At 35.4% G+C, this 19,255-nt stretch overlaps 1 protein-coding gene across 3 annotated transcripts in view; it reads left to right on the top strand.

The window, feature by feature from the left end:
• Positions 1-19,255, top strand: part of CSMD3 (CUB and Sushi multiple domains 3) — a 935,029-nt gene that overhangs the window by 259,436 nt on the left and 656,338 nt on the right. For all 3 annotated transcript variants that reach the window (XM_037048422.1, XM_037048421.1, XM_037048420.1), the window contains exon 5: positions 18,686-18,893. In XM_037048422.1, the coding sequence (XP_036904317.1) occupies positions 18,686-18,893 (208 nt within the window). The remainder of the gene's footprint in view (positions 1-18,685; positions 18,894-19,255) is intronic.

The raw sequence follows: 19,255 nt of genomic DNA, 5'->3' as shown, positions 1-19,255 counted from the left end.
CCAAATTCAAGGAAGCCATTAACATCTTATAAATAGGAGAGTGTGTGTGTCATGATCTGATTTCTACTTTCAAAAAATACTCTAGTTCACTTTTAACAGGAATCTAAACAACAAAACAAACAAGCAAGCAAAATAAGACCAATGACACTGAAATACAGAACAGGCTGACAGGGAGCAGGGGGGAGAGTGGAGAGAATCATAGGGGAAAAGGGGAGGGACTGACATGAATAAGTATAAAGGACACATGGACAATAATTAAGGTGGGGGTGGAAATGGGACGGAGGTGGGGAGCACTGGGGGGGGGCAGGGCAGGGAATATAAAACAGAAAAATGTACTTGAATAAGAATTAAATTTAAAAAAATGTAAAAAAATTCTAGTTTTTTAAATTATTACAGTGGCTTTATGGTATACTTTGACAATAGGAGCTGTGAAACCTCCAGCTTTGTTCTTCTTTCTCAAGATTGCTGAGGCTATTGGGGGTCTTTTTTGGTTTCATATCAATCTTGACATATTTGTTCTAGTTCTGTGAAATATACCATTGGTATTTTAATAGGAATTGCACTGAATGTATAAATTACTTTGGGTAATATGGACATTTTAATTATGTTAATTCTTCTAATCTATAAACATGGTATATGCTTCAATTTACTTGTATCTTCCTCAGTTTCTTTATTCACAGACCTATAGTTTTCTGTGTACAGGTCTTTTACCTCCTTGTTTAAATTTATTCCTAGGTACCTTATTATTTTGTTGCAATAGTAAATAGAGTTATTTTCTTAGTTTCTACTTCTGATAGCTCATTATTGGTGAGCTCATAAAAAATGCTATCGATTTCTGGGTATTGATTTTGTATTCTGCTACTTTGCTGAATTTATTAGGTCTAGTAGGTTTTTTATGAAATCTTTAGCATTTTCTATATACAATATGTCATCTTCAAATAACGACAGTTTTACTTCATTCTTTCCAATTTGGATGTCTTTTATTCTTTTTCCTATCTTATTGCTATGCCTAGGATATCAAGAACTATGTTAAATAAAAGTGATGAAAGCAGACATCTGTGTCTTGTTCCAGATCTTAAGGGGAATGCTTGTAGTTTTGCCCAAGTGAAAATGATGTTAGCTGTGAGTTTTTCATATATGACCTTTATTATGTTGAGATATGATCCCTCTGGCATACATATAGACATATAGATCAATCAAATAGAACAAGGAGCCCAGAAGTAAACCCATGCCCGTATGATCAATTGATATTTGACAGAGGTGGCAAAAGTATATGATGGGGCAAAGACAGTCTCTTCAATAAATGGTGTTGGGAACACTGAACTGGTACCTGAAAAAAATGAAACTAGACTACCAACTCACCACACACAAGAATAAACTCAAAATAGGTAAAAAATTTAAACATAAGTTATGAAACCATAAAAATCCTAGAAGAAAGCATAGGTAGTAAAATCTCAGTACATCTCATGTAGCAATATTTTTGCTGACATTTTTCCTAGTGCATTGGAAACAAAGGAGAAAATAAATACACAGGACTACATCAAATTAAAAAGCTTTCGCACAGCTAAAGAAATCACCAGGAAGACAAATAGGGAAGCCAATCTGTGGGAGAACATTTTCACCATGGTACAACTAATAAGGGGTTAATCTCCAAAATATGAAAAAACCTAACACAACTCAACATCAGGAAGGCAACCCAATTAAAAATGGGGAAAGGACCCGATAGACACCCAAAAAGGATATACAGATGGCCAATAGACATATGAAAAAATTCTCAACTTTCTTAATCATCAGAGAGATGCAAATTAAAACCACAATGAGATATTACCTCACACCTGTTAGAATGGCTGCCATCAATAAATCAGTAAACAGCAAGTATTGGCAAGGATGTGGAGAAAAGGGAACCCTAGCACAATGTTGGTGGGAATGCAGTCTGGTGCAGCCACTGTGGAAAACAATAGGGAGTATCCTGAAAAAATTGAAAATGGATCTCCCTTTTGATTCAGTGGTTCCACTTCTGGGAATATATCCTAACAATCCGAAAACACCGATACAAAAAATATATGCTCCTCTATGTTCATATCAGTGGTATTTAACATATCCAAGATTTGGAAACAGCCTAAGTGGCCATCCATACATGGGTAGATAAAAAAGCTATAGAATATCTACACAGCAGTAAAAAAAACCTCTTAACTTTTGCAACAGTATGGATAGACCTGGGGAACATTATAATAAGCAAAATAAGCGAGTTAGCGAAATACAAATACAACGTAATTTCACTTACATGTGGAATCTAATGAACATAATAAACTAATGAACAGAATATAAACAGAAGCATATGATACATAGAACAAAGTCACAGTATCCAAAGCCTGAGGTGGGGGGAGTGGATGAAAGATGGTGAAGGGATTAACTGAAGAACATATATTATAACACATGGACACAGACCAGACAATGATATGGGGATTGATTTAGGAATAAAAGAGGACGGGGCTGTGTGGAGGTGGGAGGAGAAAAAAGTAAGACCAACTGTAATTACGTTTATAATTTTAAAAAGTACTCCAGGATTCACTGTAGAAAATAAATTGTGAAAGGGCAGGAGAAGATGGCATTAAAGTCATGTTCTACAGCATTTTGTGGCAGAGAGGAACTGAAAGGGTATTTTTAAGGGCTAAGCTTGGGTATGACTTAAGTCACTTTTGCTCAGCTCCCATTGGATAGCCCATAGCTTCAAGGCGGCATCCTAATTTTCTGGGTGGTGGCACATGCAGTCTTCCTGATGAACTAGATCAGTAAACACATGATATTGTTTCTGCCTTATAACATTTTCAATCCAATTCTTGGAAGCAAAGGTTCCTCATTACTAAATGATAACTGTTTCTTCCATTTTACCCATTCTCAGCCACTTTTTCAAACTCCCAAGCTCATTCTCCAGATGAGAATTAACTTCTCCAACTGAAGCTTATACCATCAATCACTATCAAATGAACAAAGATTTTGGGAAGGATGATTGCTACCCAAATTAGTTAATATGGTATATAGATAGATAGATAGATAGATAGATAGATAGATTATGCCATTACAGTTGTCCAACTTCCCCCCTTCATTCCCCTCCACCATGCACACCCCTTCCCCCCACAATTCCCCCACAATTCCCCCTTTAGTTCATGTCAATGTGTCACAAGTTCTTTACCTTCTACATATCCCATACTATTCTTTCCCTCCCCCTATTTTTTTTTTTTTTTTAGATTTCATTCATTTATCTTTAGAGGGAAAGGGAAGGAGAAGGAGAGAAATATCAATGTATGGTTGCCTCTCCTGAGTTCCCTGCTGGGAACTGGCCTGCAACCCAGGCATGTGCCCTGACTGGGAATCGAACCCTGATCATGTGGTTTGCAGGCCCGCCCTCAATCCACTGAGCTATACCAGCCAGGGCTCCCCTTGTCTATTTTCTACCTACCATCTTATATGCTACTTATTCTCTGTACCTTCTCCCCACTTCTCCTCGCATTCCCCTGTTGTTAACTCTTCTTGTGATCTCCATTTTTATGGTTCTACTACTGATCTAGCTGTCTGCTTGTTTGCTTTTGTTTTAGGTGTGGTTGTTAATAACTTTGAGTTTGCTGTCCTTTCACTGTTCATATTTTATCTTCTTTTTCTTATATAAGTTCTTTCAACATTTCATATAATAAGGGCTTGGTGATGATGAACTTCTTGAACTTGACCCTCTCTGAGAAGCACTTTATCTGCCCTTCCATTCTAAATGAAAGCTTTGCTGGATAGAGCAATCTTGGATGTAGGTCTTTGGATTTCATGACTTGGGATATTTCTTTCCAGCCCCTTCTTGCCTGTAAGGTCTCTTTTGAGAAATCCACTGACAGTCTGATGGGAACTCCTTTGTAGGTGACTGTCCCCTTATGTCTTGCTGCTTCTAGGATTCTCTCCATCATTTTAATGTAATTATGATGTGCCTTGGTGTGTTCCTCCTTGGGTCCAACTTCTTTGGGACTCTCTGAGTTCCCTGTATTTCCTGGAAGTCTATTTCCTTTGCCAGACTGGAAATAGACTTCCTTTATTATTATTGTTTATTATTTGTTCAGTTAACTTTTCCACTTGTGGCTGTACCTCTTCCCCTTCTGGTACCCCTATAATTCGAATGTTGGAGTTTTTAAAGATGTCCTGGAGGTTCCTAAGCCTCTCCTCATTTTTTGGATTCTTGTTTCTTCATTCTGTTCTGTTTGGTTGTTTATTTCTTCCTTCTGGTTCAATCCCTTGATTTTAGTCTCAGTTTTCTTTCCATCATTATTGGTTCCTTGTGCATTTTGCTTCATTTCACTTGGTGTAGGCTTCATTTTTTCATCTAATCTGCAATTAAAATTAACCATTTCTGTGAGCATCCTGATGACCAGTGTTTTGGACTGTGCATCCGATAGGTTGTCTATCTTTTGGTAGCTTAAAAGTACTGTCTCTGCGGCTTTGAGCTGTTCTTCAGCTTGAGCCATAATGTATTGGTCTGTTCTTGCCTTTTAGGTATGAGGGAGCAGAGCCTAGGTGTTCACCAGGGCCGGGCAACCTAAGTCCGCTGGGTTGTGACGCTGTACGTGGGGGTGGGGTCAGAGGGAGTGATGGCGCTGGTTCCTTTCTCTCTCTCTCTCTCGGATTTCGGTCCCCTCTGCCGCTTCCCACAAGCAAATTGAGCCCTTCTGGTGCTGGTTTCCAGGTGGGTGGTCTTGTGTACATTGTAGGACCCTGTGGGTCTCGCCAACGAACTCTCCTATGAGGCTGGGAGCCTCTCCTGGCACTTCAGTCCCTGAAAGTTTTTCCAATCGGTGCTTTTAGGCTTTATTTTCTGGCGCTGAGGCCCCAGGTTGCGTGGCTGTGTCACTGAAGTTTTTAAACCTGCCTTGTTTATCTGTGCACGAATGTGCGTCCCCCGTCAGCTAGATGCCTTGCGAGCCTTACTGGGTTTTTGTCCTTGCCCCCGCCCGGGTCACCCACCACCCACCACCATTTCTTCCTCCTGGGTCCCCTCCCCGCTGGCCGCCAACTTTGCCCCTCTTACTGGTCTGGATGAGTGGTTCGTTGTTGTCGGACTTCGGTAAAGTTCAATTTTCTTTCTGCTTCGGTTGTGTTTTTGTTTCTAAGTCTTTGTTCTTCAGTTTGGTTGTGTGAGATGGTACAGTATTTGTACGTATGCCTCCATCTTGGCTGGATGTCACAAATGTCTGTTTTATTAATATTAAAGATTCCCTTTAGGCAGTTAGATGGATGGTGAAGAAGATGGAACTAAATGACAGGCTGTGGAATCATCAGTATACCTGGAGGGTAGTTGAAATAAAGAGTAGATAATACCAGCTTCAGAGAAAGGTGATATTTATGAAAAGAACAGTAGAAACCTTGGGAGGATAATGTGTGCTTTTGAAGAATTTCCTTCTTATTTGATAAAGCTGTTTTAAAAATAAAAAACCTCAATAAATTAAATAAGATAGTAAAAAAATAAATATAATGTAATTGTTGATGAAATAAAATATAACATATATACAGAAAATGTCACAAATTTTAAGTGTACAACATGATGAATTTTCACCAAATGAACACACCCTTTTTATTAGCACCCAGATCAAGAACAGAATAGTGACTGGAAACTCAGAAATCTCTTGAATACTTCCTCCCAGTCACTACCCTGCCATCCCCTGAGGATAAACACCCCTCTGATTTCTAGCACCAGAGACTTTCTCTCCCTATTTTCAACTTTTGTACAATAGAATCTTACATAATTTGCTCTTTAACCAGTAACATTCTTTGAGACGTACCTCATGGTGTTGCATATAGTAATAGTTTACTCATTTTTATTGGTTGATGGTGGTACATTATGGGACTAAATCAGTATTCACGTGTTATCTTTAATGAACATTTGGATTCTCCCCACATTTGGTTACTATAAATGATGTGTCTGCGAACATTCCTATAAATACCGCTTTGATGCATATCTGAGAAAATGTCTAGTAGTGGAAACATTAAGTCATAGGATATGGATAGCTTTATCAGACAGCTGCTAATGAGTTTTCCAAAGCGGCTCTGCCAATTTACAGAGTTAGCAAGGGGTGTGTGAATTCCAGTTGATTTATATCCTTGCTAAGCATTTACAATATTGATCTTTGTCATTTAGATATCCTGGTGTGTGTTCAGTAGAGAATCACTGTACTTTTAATTTAAATTTCATGGATAACTAATGAGTGGAGTCCCTTTCTTCCGTGTCTATAGATAGTTTGTTGATTCTCTGTTGTAAGATTCCTATTCTAGTATTTGGTTCATTTTATTATTTAGTTGTTTGCCTTTTCCTTAATGATTTATATGTGTTTATAGATTTTGAATGGGCACTTGTATGTTATGTGTATTGGAAATGTCACTGTGTGTTTGGACTGTCTTAGTGAAACCACTTAAAGAATAGAATTCATCATTTTAATTCAGTGTGACATATGTATTTAAAAAAACTTTGTCAATTCTAAGGACATGAAGGTGTTGTTTTATATTTCAGATGCTATATTGTTTCACTTTTACATTTAAGTCATGCTGTATCTGGAACTGACTATTGTGTATGTATGGATATCCAATTGGCCCAACACCATTTAATTTAAATAAAGATGTTTTAAACATATGCTATATGGGAGGGAGGTGGGGCGCACTGGAGGAGGGTGGGCTGGGATGCAAGTAAAAGACAGAAAACTGTACTTGAACAATAATTAAGTAAAAAAAACATAAAATAAACATAAAAATATGCTATATCAATATAATGGGATGTTATTGGAAATAGAATGAAATTCTTAAATGTGCTATAACAAAGGTGAATCTTGAAAATCACTGAATATAATTTAATTGTGTGCTTTAAATAGGTGAATTTTATGGTATATGAATTAAGTCTCAATAAAGATGTTTTTAAAAAGCAAAAAAAAAGTTCTATTCCCACTTCTATACAGTACTCTTTATGTCAAAAATTAAGTGTTTCTCTGTGTGTATGATCCTGAAGTCTTTATTTTGTTCAGTTGTTTGACTGGCCTATATTTACTTTTAATTTCTCATTGTTTTAATTGGTGTAGCTTTATAATAAGTCTTTTTTAAAGATTTTATTTATTTATCTTTAGAGGGGAAGGGAAGGAAAGAAGGAGAGACATATCAATGTATGGTTGCCTCTCATGTGACCCCTGCTGGGAACTGGCCTGCAACCCAGGCATGTGCCCTGACTGGGAATCAAACCACGATCCTTTGGTTCGCAGACCTGTGCTCAATCCACTGAGCTATACCAGCTAGCACTATTTTTATTTAATGATATTTAAAATATTATTTTACTAGAAATGATGTTTTAAAATTTCAGTTTCTAATTATTTATTATTGATATATGTTTATATGCTACCCTTCTATTTAATGATCTTGCTAAATTTACACATTAAGTTATATATCTGGTGAGTCTTTTTTATTGTACATTTCAATATTTTACATATATAATTATGTCATCTATGAATAATGACATTGTACCTTACTGAAGTTAAATATGAAGTAAAATTTAAAAGTTAACTATAGTAACTTTCACCTTCTGAATGGAATAGCAATATGTGTTGTTTTCCAGTTATTTTCTCTCTCTCTTATTTTTAATAAAGCTTTTGACCCCCCACATACATTTTGATTTTAGAATTTATTTGGCAATTCCTCTCATCCTTCTACTTTGTTTTGACTTTTGACACCAGTTATGATATTCTTCCTCTGATTTTTAATAGTGACGTATTCCTTGTGATTTTTTAAACAGATTTTATTTATTTATCTTTAGAGGGAAAGGGAAGAAGAAAGGGAGAGAAATATCAATGTGTGGTTGCCTCTCATGGATCCCCTGCTGGAAATTGTTCTGCAACCCAGGCATGTGCCCTGACTGTGGTTGTTTGGTTTGCAGGCCTGTGCTCAATCCACTGAGCTACGCCAGCCAGGGCCCTTATGATTTTCTTTTTATCCTATTTCATAGATGTGTTAGAGATCATAATCTAATTAGTTTAATGGTCAGTTTGCATAATTATATTCACTATTTTATTTTATATTTAATTCAGTACATTTATATACACTTCTACTATGTGACAATCTTTTAAAAACAATAGAAATATGATTAGAACAAACATCCTTGCTTTGTAGACTTCCTAAATTAGAGATTTCAAATACTCATGTGAAAGAAACTCTTCCTTCAACATATGGCCTTTAAGGTCACCCAGAGAGCAGAAGGAGGGAAAAAAAGAACAAGAAGGTTGTAGGTTTTAATGGGCAAAGCAGTCAGTGGTAGCTCATTCACTGACCACCTAATCACCAGAATTGTATTCACAGTTACACGACCTCACCCAGGTGTGCAGAGCACCAGAACATTTGGGCCAGTGGAGAGGCTGCTGCCTACCTAGCAAGACCTGCCCTGTGGAGGGGGAGCAGGAATTTTGGTGCTTAGCTATCATCTCTGCACAGCAAGATGCCTAAAAATCTATGCTTTTCGGAAGTCTTTTGACCATTATCTATTCAAGTAATTTCATGCGCTTCTTCCCTGACCCGTCACTTTTTTGGAATTTCAGTATCACTTACATTAAATTCCTTGATATTTTCTGCAGGGGACTTTTTAAAAGGTTTCCTGTTCTCATTGCTTCATTTGGAATAGTTTCTATCGCTCTATCTTCCATTTCACCATGATTTATTCTGTTCCTTCTAATCTGCTGTCAGGCCTACTGAGCATTTTTTTAAAAAAATTTCTAATGATGTATTTTCCATCTCTTAAGATTTCATTTATATCTTCCCTGTGTTCCCTTACTGTGCTCACTGTATTTGCTTTTTCTAAAAAGGTTGTATAGCAAATATTTTTAACTTTGCATGGAACCTAATGGTCTCTACCATTTATTTATCTTTGATTCCATTTTGTTTTACATCTGTATTTACAATCCTTTAAAATCACAAAATCATTCTTAGATCTCAGAGTGCAGATAAGATATGGTCTGGGCTATAGTTTGCTAACCCTTGATTTAAAGAGTAGGACATAATAATACTACCTGTTATACAGTCCTTGTGTGCTAATTTCACCATCTCCATCATTTCACTCTGTTTCTATTGACTGATGTTCCTCTTATAATGGATCACATTTTTATGCTTCCTTTTGTGACTAATCATTTTTATTGGGTATTGATCTTTATGAGTTTTAAGTTATAGAGTGTCTGGGTTTAGTTATCTTTCTGTAGAAGACACTGGGCTTTCTTCTGGTATATGTGTAGTTACATTTGGTTCAGTTCCTGAAGTTTATTTTAAAGTCTTGTTAGGGCAGTTCTAGAGTAACCTTTTCATCAGGGGTAGTTTATTTCTTCCACTGAAGTGCATTCCTTCTGAAGTTTCTACTGAATACTCTGGTTATTTAAAGAGGGCTCTCGACCCTAGCTGGAGGAAGTTGAAAAATAACCCAGTGCTGTGTGCTGTCTTGGAATCATTCAGCAGACAAATCCCTGGTCTCTCTTTTGCCTGGCTTCATGCAGTTTCACTGTTTGCATACATTTGTTACTATTTAGCTGAGATCCATGGGCCCACAATGCAGATTTTGTGAGTTGTTTTCCCGAAGAGCTTCCTCTTCTCTGGAATATTGTCTTACAACACACAGATACCTCATGCTCCCTGCACTCAGCTCACGGAGAACACCATGTTCTACTCACAATCACTGTTCCTGCTCTATGGCCCAGAATGTGCTTATGGGCCTGAATGTGCTTATAGTCAGGCAATTGTAGGGCTTTCTCCCATTTGTTTCTCTTTTTTTTCTGGGATCACAGCTCTGTATGACTCTGGGTCAGTGTTTGAAAACAGTTATATTTTGCTGTTTTTAATTTTTTGAAGAATAGAATGTAATTTTTTATTTTTTGCTCTGTCATAGCTCTTGGATGTAAAGATATTTTTCAAATAGTTAAATTACCATGAATGTACACCCACATTTTTATTTGTACATTTTGAGGTGTATTTTAAGCAAAACTTAAAATTAAACAATCAAGCTATAGTACACATATTTATTTGTTCCTTGACTCAGTGCATCAACTTTACCTCTCATTTTCTCAACATCCTTAGTTAAATTTACTCCTAGGTAATTTATTTTTTTATTGCTATAGTAAATGGGATTTTTTTCCTAGTTTCTCTTTCTGGTATTTCATTGTTGGTTTACAAAAATTGCACCAGTTTCTGAATACTGATTTTGTACCCTGCTATTCTGCAGTTTCACTTATTAGGTGAAGTAGTTTTTTGATGGAGACTACAGGGTTTTCTCTGTGCACTATCATGACACCCACCAATAATGACAGTTTTATTTCATCCTTTCCAGTTTGGATGCCTTTTCCTTGTCTCATCACTGTGCCTAGAACTGTCAGCACGATGTTGAATAAGAGTGGTAAAAGTGAACACCCTTATCTTGTTCCTGATCTTAAAGGGAAAGTTTTTGCCCATAGAGTGTTATGGTGTCTCGTATATGGCCTTTATTCTATTGAGGTATGCTCCCTCTATTCTCAGTCTGCTGAATGTTTTTATCATAAGTAGGTGGTATCATGGGATGTTTGATCAAAAGCATATTTGAGTATTCAAGGAAAAAAATCCAATTCTGAGATGCCATTATTCAAAAATTTTTTCTCTTTCCATGAGGTATTCATCAGAATGAATGATTAATATTTTCCTTTGATTTATAAATCTATTCTCAGGTGAATTTAATTTCATATGTTTTAGCATAAAGAAACTGGACTGAGAAATTAAAATGGTTAAAACCTTTAATTTTTCTTCATAATCATAAAACCCATTTTTCTTTAAACTTGGAAGAGCATTATTTGTTGTGCTGTAACAAACAAAATAAAACTAACAATCTAGAAGATGTACAGTTTACCTAGCAGTTGCTCAATTTTCTTCTGCATAAACAAAGTTTCTTCTTAAACACAAAGAGGCATAAGGCTGAACTACTAAATGTGAATAAAGGCAATTATACAAATGAGACTTCCATCCTGTATATATTATATCATATGTAATTAGTGAGTGTAACATTACAATAGATTTTCTCATTCAAAGGCAGACAACAGTGATGCCTTCCTTGGGAATAAATGCAAAGCCCCAGGCAGATGACAGCTTTACTTGAGTGCTGATGGGGCTGATGGAATGTTGAGATTTAACCAGGGAGATTTGCCAAAGAGTTTCCCATGATGAAGTTGGAGATGGGATTGAATGCTCATTGTCTGGAATTGACCAAGTGTACTTCTCTGCCACAACTTATAGTTCTTCCTCTCTGATAAACAACCCTCTTTCTTGTCTCCCTCCCTGTCCTACCCTCATCCTGAAGCTACTTCACAAGAAGCTAATAGGGAAGAGCATAGAAAAAGATAGGTGTCAGAAATTATGTATTATGGAAAACTTGTCTAGTGGTTTTTGTAGCTGTCTTTTTTTAACTGTCATTTTTTGAGGCAGCTTTAATTTAAAATATCTTAAATATAATATATGACCTAAAGCCAAAACAAATTGAAAATAACTAAGTTTTATTCTAGGAAAAATACATTTGTGGAAAAATACTGAAATGTTTCTACCTACTTCATAGGTAAGAAATTAAAGATGATTACCAGGTTAACATAAATTCAGTTATTTGAAAGTATAGAAATAAGACTTGTTTGATGATAAATTTATAATGTGAAGAATTAGAATTAGATTTGATAACATCTCAGATTTAGCATTCACAGTTTTTAATCAATAGATTTCAATACAATAAGAACTCACTAGGCACTGAATAGTGTTTTCCCTAGATAACTGAATTATGTCTTAAGTCATAAGGATTACTTTTAAAAAACATCCTTATTTTTATAATATTGAATTGCTTTGATTAATTTTATTGAGAATAGTTGTTTTCTCTGTATTTTACAACAGTTGACTCTGAATGTAACTTAACATGCAACTTGCCATCATCCAGCCTACGGGTATGTGCATGCATACTTATATAAAAAATAATATACCATAAACTTTATGATATACATTTCTTAGAACAAGAGTATGTGGATACATGTACTTTTTATTATGCACTCTATTTTTATATGTTAAGGTACTGCAGTTTGAAGCCACAAAAACTTCCAGTTAACCTCAAGAGAAGTCGAAGATAGTTAAACACTATGGTCTACTTTTTAGGTGAAAAAATTTGTTCTTAAAAGTTGGCCAAAGGATGGTATTCTAATTTATATGCCACAATGGTATTTATTTCAAACTGCCTACAAATCTAATCTTTTGCAGGTATTGAGATAAAAACATGCTAAAACACTGAATAAAGAAGGGATAGGTTACCTTTTGGAGCAATAAATGCATGGTAATTTGCCTGGACTGTTGATTCAGGACTTAACCTGTATCTTCTACCACTGCTTTCCTGTTTTCTCCATAGAGCTTCCAGAATAACATTTTCAAAATCCAAATCCAATCATGATCTCTGCTGAAAACCCATCAATAACTTCCCGTTCCTCTGAATAAACTCCATAGTCTTGTCAAAAGTTCCTGCAAGGTCTGGCCTCTACTTATCCTTACAACCTTCCTAGGTACCACATAGGTGCTCACTGCCTGGGAAACAGCACACAGACTTTCAGTCTGTAGAATGCCCATTTTCTCAGTGAAAGTTTCAGCCCACCTGCTCAGAACAGTTTTCCTTCTGCTTCTCATCTTGTTAGTGCACACTTACTATTCACTCTTCAGGTTTCTATTCTAATGTTGTTTCTTCAGAGAATTCTTTTTTTTCCCTGAATTCCATATCCAGTTCACTGCTTCAAACAATGCTGCTTCTTCATGATAGCTGACAGAAACGTAATTGTGCGTGCTTATTTTGCCTTACTGTCTACTAGACTTGAGGGCAGATATCATGCTAACTTTTTATCCTCACTGTAGCCTTAGAGACTAATATATTTCCTCCTTTTACTTAGTGGATATCAATAAAATTTTTAACAAATGATCAAATAAAAAAACTTGAAAACCCACAGAAAGTTTGCAAAATAACCAGTATGACTCCACATGTATCTTGAGTCTGTTAAGAATGCTTATATCAAACAACCTTCTGTTAACCTTGTCATTTTGGTGAGTTGTTGGACAGCAGATTGCTGCAGACAGCACTAATCACACAGGTAAGCCTGGAGGCAAACATGGAGGGAAGCTCTAAGAATAAGGTCTTATCTGAGGTGGTATGATGTTAGCCATGGATTTATTGTATTATATGGCTTTTATTGGTTGAGGTATATTCTTTCCATATACACTTTTTGGGGAGGTTTTTATCATAAATAAATGTTAAATATTGTCAAATGCTTTGTCTGCATCTATTGAAATAATCATATGATTTTCACCTATTGTTTTGTTAATATGGTGGATGATGTTAGTTGATTTGCAAATATTGTACCTTCCTTGCATATCTGAATAAATCTCACTTACTGGGGCATATAATCCTTTTAATGCATTGTTAAATTTGGTTTGCTGATTTTTTGTTGAGGATTTTTAAAATTTATGTACATCAGAGATATAGGACTGAAATTGTTGTTGTTCTTGTTGTCTTTGTCTGATTTTGGTATCAGGATAATGCCTCATAAAATGAGTTTGGAAGTACTTTGGAAGTACTTCTTCCTTTTCAATTTTTTGGAATAGTTTGAGAAAAATAATTTTTAACCCTTGATTGATCGAATCCACCTGTGAAACTATCTATTCCTGGACTTATGTTTTATGGTAGTTTTAAAATTTCTGATATAAGTATTTTACTTGTATTTGCTTATTCAGATTTTCTACTTCTTCATGATTCAATCTTTGAAGGCTATATTATAGAACTTGGTCAAAGAATTTAAAAATTTGTATGGAAGCACAAAAGACCCACGAGATAGAAAAATACCCTGGAAGCATCACTCTCCCTGATTTAAAACTATACAATGACGCTATGATAAGAAAAACAGTATGGTGCTTGCATGAAAACAGACACATAGGTCAATGGAAAAGGACAGAGATCCTACAGATAAATCCACACATATATGGTCAACTGATCAATAACAACAGATACAAGACCATACAGTGGGGAATAGATAGCTCCTCAATAAATTGTTCTGGCAAAACTTGGACAGCCGCATGCAAGATGAATGAAACTGAATTCCTATCTTACACCATAAAAAATAAAGTCGAAATGGAATAGAAATGAATATAAGACCTAAAACCATCAAATTTCTAGAAGAAAACATAGGTAGGAAGCTCTTTGACACTGGATGAACAAGCATCTTTTTGGATTAGTATCTTTAGGCAAGGGCAACAAAATAAAAATAAACGAATGGGATTATATCAAACTGAAAGGCTTTTGTACAGTAAAGAAAACCATCAAAAATGAAAAGTCTACCTACTGAAAGGAAGAAGATATTTTCAAGTCATACATATAATAAAGGAGTTACTGTTAAACATTTATAAAGGACTTGCACAACTGAATATCAAACCCACACAACCCAATTTAAAAAATAGGAAGAAGTCTTTAATATAGTTTTTTAAAGAATACATAGAGATGGCCAATAAACATATGAAAAATTGCTCAACATCATGAAATCATCAGGGTGATGCAAATCGAAACCACATTGAGATATCCCCTCACACCTATCAAAGGGCTATTAACAAAAAGACAAAAATGCTAAGTATTGTTGAGGATGTGGAGAAAAGGAAACCCTAGTACTCTTGTAGGAGTGTTATTTAGTACACCCACCGTGTAAAACAGCATGAAGTTTCCTCAGAAAATTAACAATACACCTTTCACACAGTGTAGCAATTTCATGTCTGAGTGTTTATATGAAGAATACAAAAACATGAATCTGAAGAGATAGAAGCACCCCTATGTTCACTGCAGTGCTATTTACAGTAGCCAAAAATGGAAGCAACTTATGTGTCCATCAATAAATGTTTGCATAAAGAATTGGTGTTGTGAATACAGAATGGAATATTACTCAGCCAAAAAAATGAAATAAATCTTGCCCTTTGTGACGACATTGGTGGACATAGAGGGTATTATGCTGGATGGAATAAGTCAGACAGAGGAAGACAACTATTATATTATTTTACTGGTATGTGAAACCTAAAAAACGAAAGTAATGGAGAAACAAAACAAAACAGAAATGGGCTGATAAAGACAGGAAACAAACATGTGGTTACTAGAGGGATGAAGGGGTTGGAGGATAAGCAAAATAGGTGATTAAGAGGTACAAACTTCCACAATACAGAAATATAGTCAAATAGTTTTGTAATAACTTTTCATGGTGAGAGATAGTAACCTAATTGTGGTGTTCATTTCACAATGTATATAAATACTGAATCACTATGATGTATACCTGCAATTAATAGGATAATATATGCCAATTATACTTCAGTTTAAAAAAAAGGTCCTGTCAGTTACAGGATTTGCACCAACCCACACGACTAGAGAGCAGACAATGTTACTTAGCAGAGAGGGCACAGCACTAGGTTTGAGAGTTTCATAGTTTGTTCTGTTGCTGCCTTTCATGTGCTCTAACTCTGCTTAAAGCAAAAATTTTGGTTTATGTAACACATTCTGCTGAGTCCACGTTTACAGAAAATGTACTGGTTTTTATAAATACTCTATTAAATCCAGACCAAATCACAATGCATAGATTCTGGCATTTGGGTGGGGCCACATAAGAATGATACTGTGTATCTAACATGTACTAAAAGAAATATACCTACTTCACAGTTCTATCCTATAAGGATTCTATGATAGCTTCTATAGTAATAAAGAGATCAAAGAGCAGTGCTGAGTAAGAACTAGATACAAGAATTGGCAAGAGCATTTGTTTGCATGCTGGAAGATGTGAGAAAATAATCTCCTCCTTATTTTCAAGTGTAAATGAATACATTTTTAGGCTCAGAGTTATTTTGTTGTAAAATAAGGGCTTCCTTGGAGTGAGTTATTCTGAGTTGCTCTCCATTTCATGTTTTAGGAGGTTGGTATTATTTTTCTCTTTTGCTAACCTGGANGAGATCAAAGAGCAGTGCTGAGTAAGAACTAGATACAAGAATTGGCAAGAGCATTTGTTTGCATGCTGGAAGATGTGAGAAAATAATCTCCTCCTTATTTTCAAGTGTAAATGAATACATTTTTAGGCTCAGAGTTATTTTGTTGTAAAATAAGGGCTTCCTTGGAGTGAGTTATTCTATGAGTTGCTCTCCATTTCATGTTTTAGGAGGTTGGTATTATTTTTCTCTTTTGCTAACCTGGATTGAGGAATGTCAAGGGGACCATACAGAAATTTTATTTGCATGCTCTAGAACTTGGAGGACACATGCATTATTTTTTTAAAAATCATGGTTGGAATATTTAAATGTCTATTGCAAACCCATAGGACTGCAAGTGGGAAGAAATTGAACTTGCACAGATGATGAATACAGCAGATGTATTTTCATTTGGCTAAATGCAGGACTTCTGTGAGAGATTTCTGGACTGGAATTGTCTTAGATTCTGCCCAAGATGCTCACTTCAGGGATATGAAGACAGTCAGAAATACAATGAAAATACACAATTCTATACCCATAGCATGAAGGAGAAATGTAAGCAGCTAGTCAGAGGGACACATTTCTCCATGAAGGAACTGATTGCGGTATCTCTAAGGGGCCCATGAAAAATCTCATGTGCAAAAGAACCACTAGTTTCTAATAATCTTCCATAGTTCTTCGAAACCTGTAGCAAATCAGTACCAGGCAAATGAAGATTCACATCCCCTGATCCTTCCTACTTCCAACTTCAGGAGGAATAACAGAGAGTGGGGTGGATGAACTGAAATAGTAGGAAGGCAAACAGGGAAGAATAGCTTGCTTCTCTGCCTTCCCTCTGCCCCATCTGCCACAAGCCCATGCAAGGGGGAGCAAAGAACCCTAACTCAAATGAAGGTTTGTGTGCGTGTGTGTGCGCGTGTGCGTGTGTGTGTGTGTGTGTGTGTGTGTGAGAGAGAGAGAGAGAGAGAGAGAGAGAGAGGGAGAGAGATTACCTGGGACTGGACATATTAATTGATCAGTCAAAATATTTCCATTAAAAATAGAGAAAAATTTTCTTTAATCTGAGTATGAGTTGAAATATCCAGAGACAGGAAAATAAATAGCACGCAAAGCTGATTTGAGTAGATTATGTACCAGTTCCACTACAAATACATAATAGTGTGACATTTTATTTCCAAAGTACTATTCATCCTTAGTATTGGTACTAGAAACTAAAGAGTAGAACTAATTTGTGGATGGAGGTGGGGGAACAGCAAGACATGTTTACCAGATGCTAAAGGTAAGATATTGAGGGAAGGCAGTGTGTCTTGGCAAAAAATTATAGTACTATGTCTTACAGTCTAGACTGGACCACTAGTTCATTTCAATTAAAAAAAAAGACTTAAAAAACTGAGAGGAATGCTGTGAAAGTAAATTTGCATTATCTCATATTTACATTATCTCTTATTAAATGTATTTTAAGAGTAATATATTTATGCTTTTAATTTATGAATCACAGAATTAAATGTATAAAGAGTGGGGCAGAATGAAGCGGATGTTATTTGATGCATACAACATAGTAATAAAGTTTCCCCAGTAGCAAGGCCATTTTGCTATTCCCTGCCTATTATGAGTTACAGAGGGTACTGCCCCATCTATTTATGAAAGTTATGGATTATTATCCATTACATAAAATAATAATTGGAATTTTTTTCCTGAAACATTTGACTTGAATTAGAAGAATCCCCTGAGTGATCAAGACAGCAATATAAATCTTGAGACAATTTATTGCACAAGTAAACTAGTAACTTATTAATTTGGCCTAAATGGTGTAATAGCAAAACAAATTTTATAGCTTCAATTTATTTATGAAACAAGGAGCTTTATCTTGTACTTTCATGCTAAACACAGGCAGTCATGTAACCCCTTAGTTAGCATACACTACTGGGCAAAAGTAAACTCCTAGAGAATTCATGACCCCGATTTGGAAAATGAAAACCATAGGTTCAAAAGTAAAGTTAGTAGGAAATTTATTTATAATATTGTATTACATATATCATGTGAATATCTTGAAAATTATCTTTATATTGATGGAATCATAGGGGTTACTAACAAGGGTATATTTGTGACTATAATATTTCTCTAATTAAAGTTTCCTGGAAATATGATTAAATTGCAATTTCATAAATATTTTAGTAGCTTTTGAACCATGCCTTTGACAAAAATTATATTATATTCTTTCTCAAATTGTTTCTTGACTTTGTAATTAACTCTATTAAAAATTTTTTAAAAAAGAAAAACTCAGCCCTACCATAAACATAAACAAAGTAATTAAAGATTCCTCATCACATTATGAATAAGCTTCATCAGCTAATCAATTAAAATATAATCTTGGTTCTATTATATTGAGATCAATTGGAGTGCAGATTTTTATTTACATCTATTGCAGTTTCAACCATGATTGAAAAATCATCAAGATATACTTTATATTTATGTGCTATTTTTTCATGGACTTCTCATTTATTTGATTTCTATTAGATAATATGCACTTAGTGTCCCAACCTTTTTACCGTTACTTTATTAAAAATGATAAGGGTTACATTCCTCTTAATGACATACCTGAACATTTCATCCTTGTTTTTAACAGCTGAAGATGCATGTGGAGGAACAATGAGAGGATCCAGTGGCATTATATCAAGCCCTAGCTTTCCTAATGAATACCATAACAACGCTGATTGTACTTGGACCATTGTAGCAGAGCCTGGAGACACGATTTCACTCATATTTACTGATTTCCAAATGGAAGAAAAGTATGATTACTTAGAAATAGAAGGTTCTGAGCCACCTACAATATGGTAAGTAGGTTCCATTCACATAGTGTTGATGTCATTGCCTAAGGCAAACTGGGGCTCAAAGAACAGCTATATGTGGGCTTTTAAAGGCTTAAATATTTGAAAAAACTTACAGTTAACTGGAAAATTACAAGTGGCAGCTGTCAAAGCTAAGGGGTCATTTAAGATCTGGATACCAACACAGCAAATAGACTGAAAATTTGAGAGACAAGAGCTTTCCATCAGTATTTCTTTATTGCTCCATCAATGAAAAGTAATGTGATAATCAAAATTTGTATATGAAATTAAAGTTGTTCCTAATATAATTTGCAGTTGTGTTATTTAGTATGTCAGTCCATACTTGATGGTTCCTTTCAAATTAATTG

The sequence above is a fragment of the Sturnira hondurensis genome, unplaced genomic scaffold (genome assembly GCF_014824575.4).
Source record: "Sturnira hondurensis isolate 20B ecotype Veracruz unplaced genomic scaffold, ASM1482457v3 Scaffold0006413, whole genome shotgun sequence".
Classification (NCBI taxonomy): Eukaryota; Metazoa; Chordata; class Mammalia; order Chiroptera; family Phyllostomidae; genus Sturnira; species Sturnira hondurensis.
This window is presented reverse-complemented; position numbering and strand designations above follow the sequence as displayed.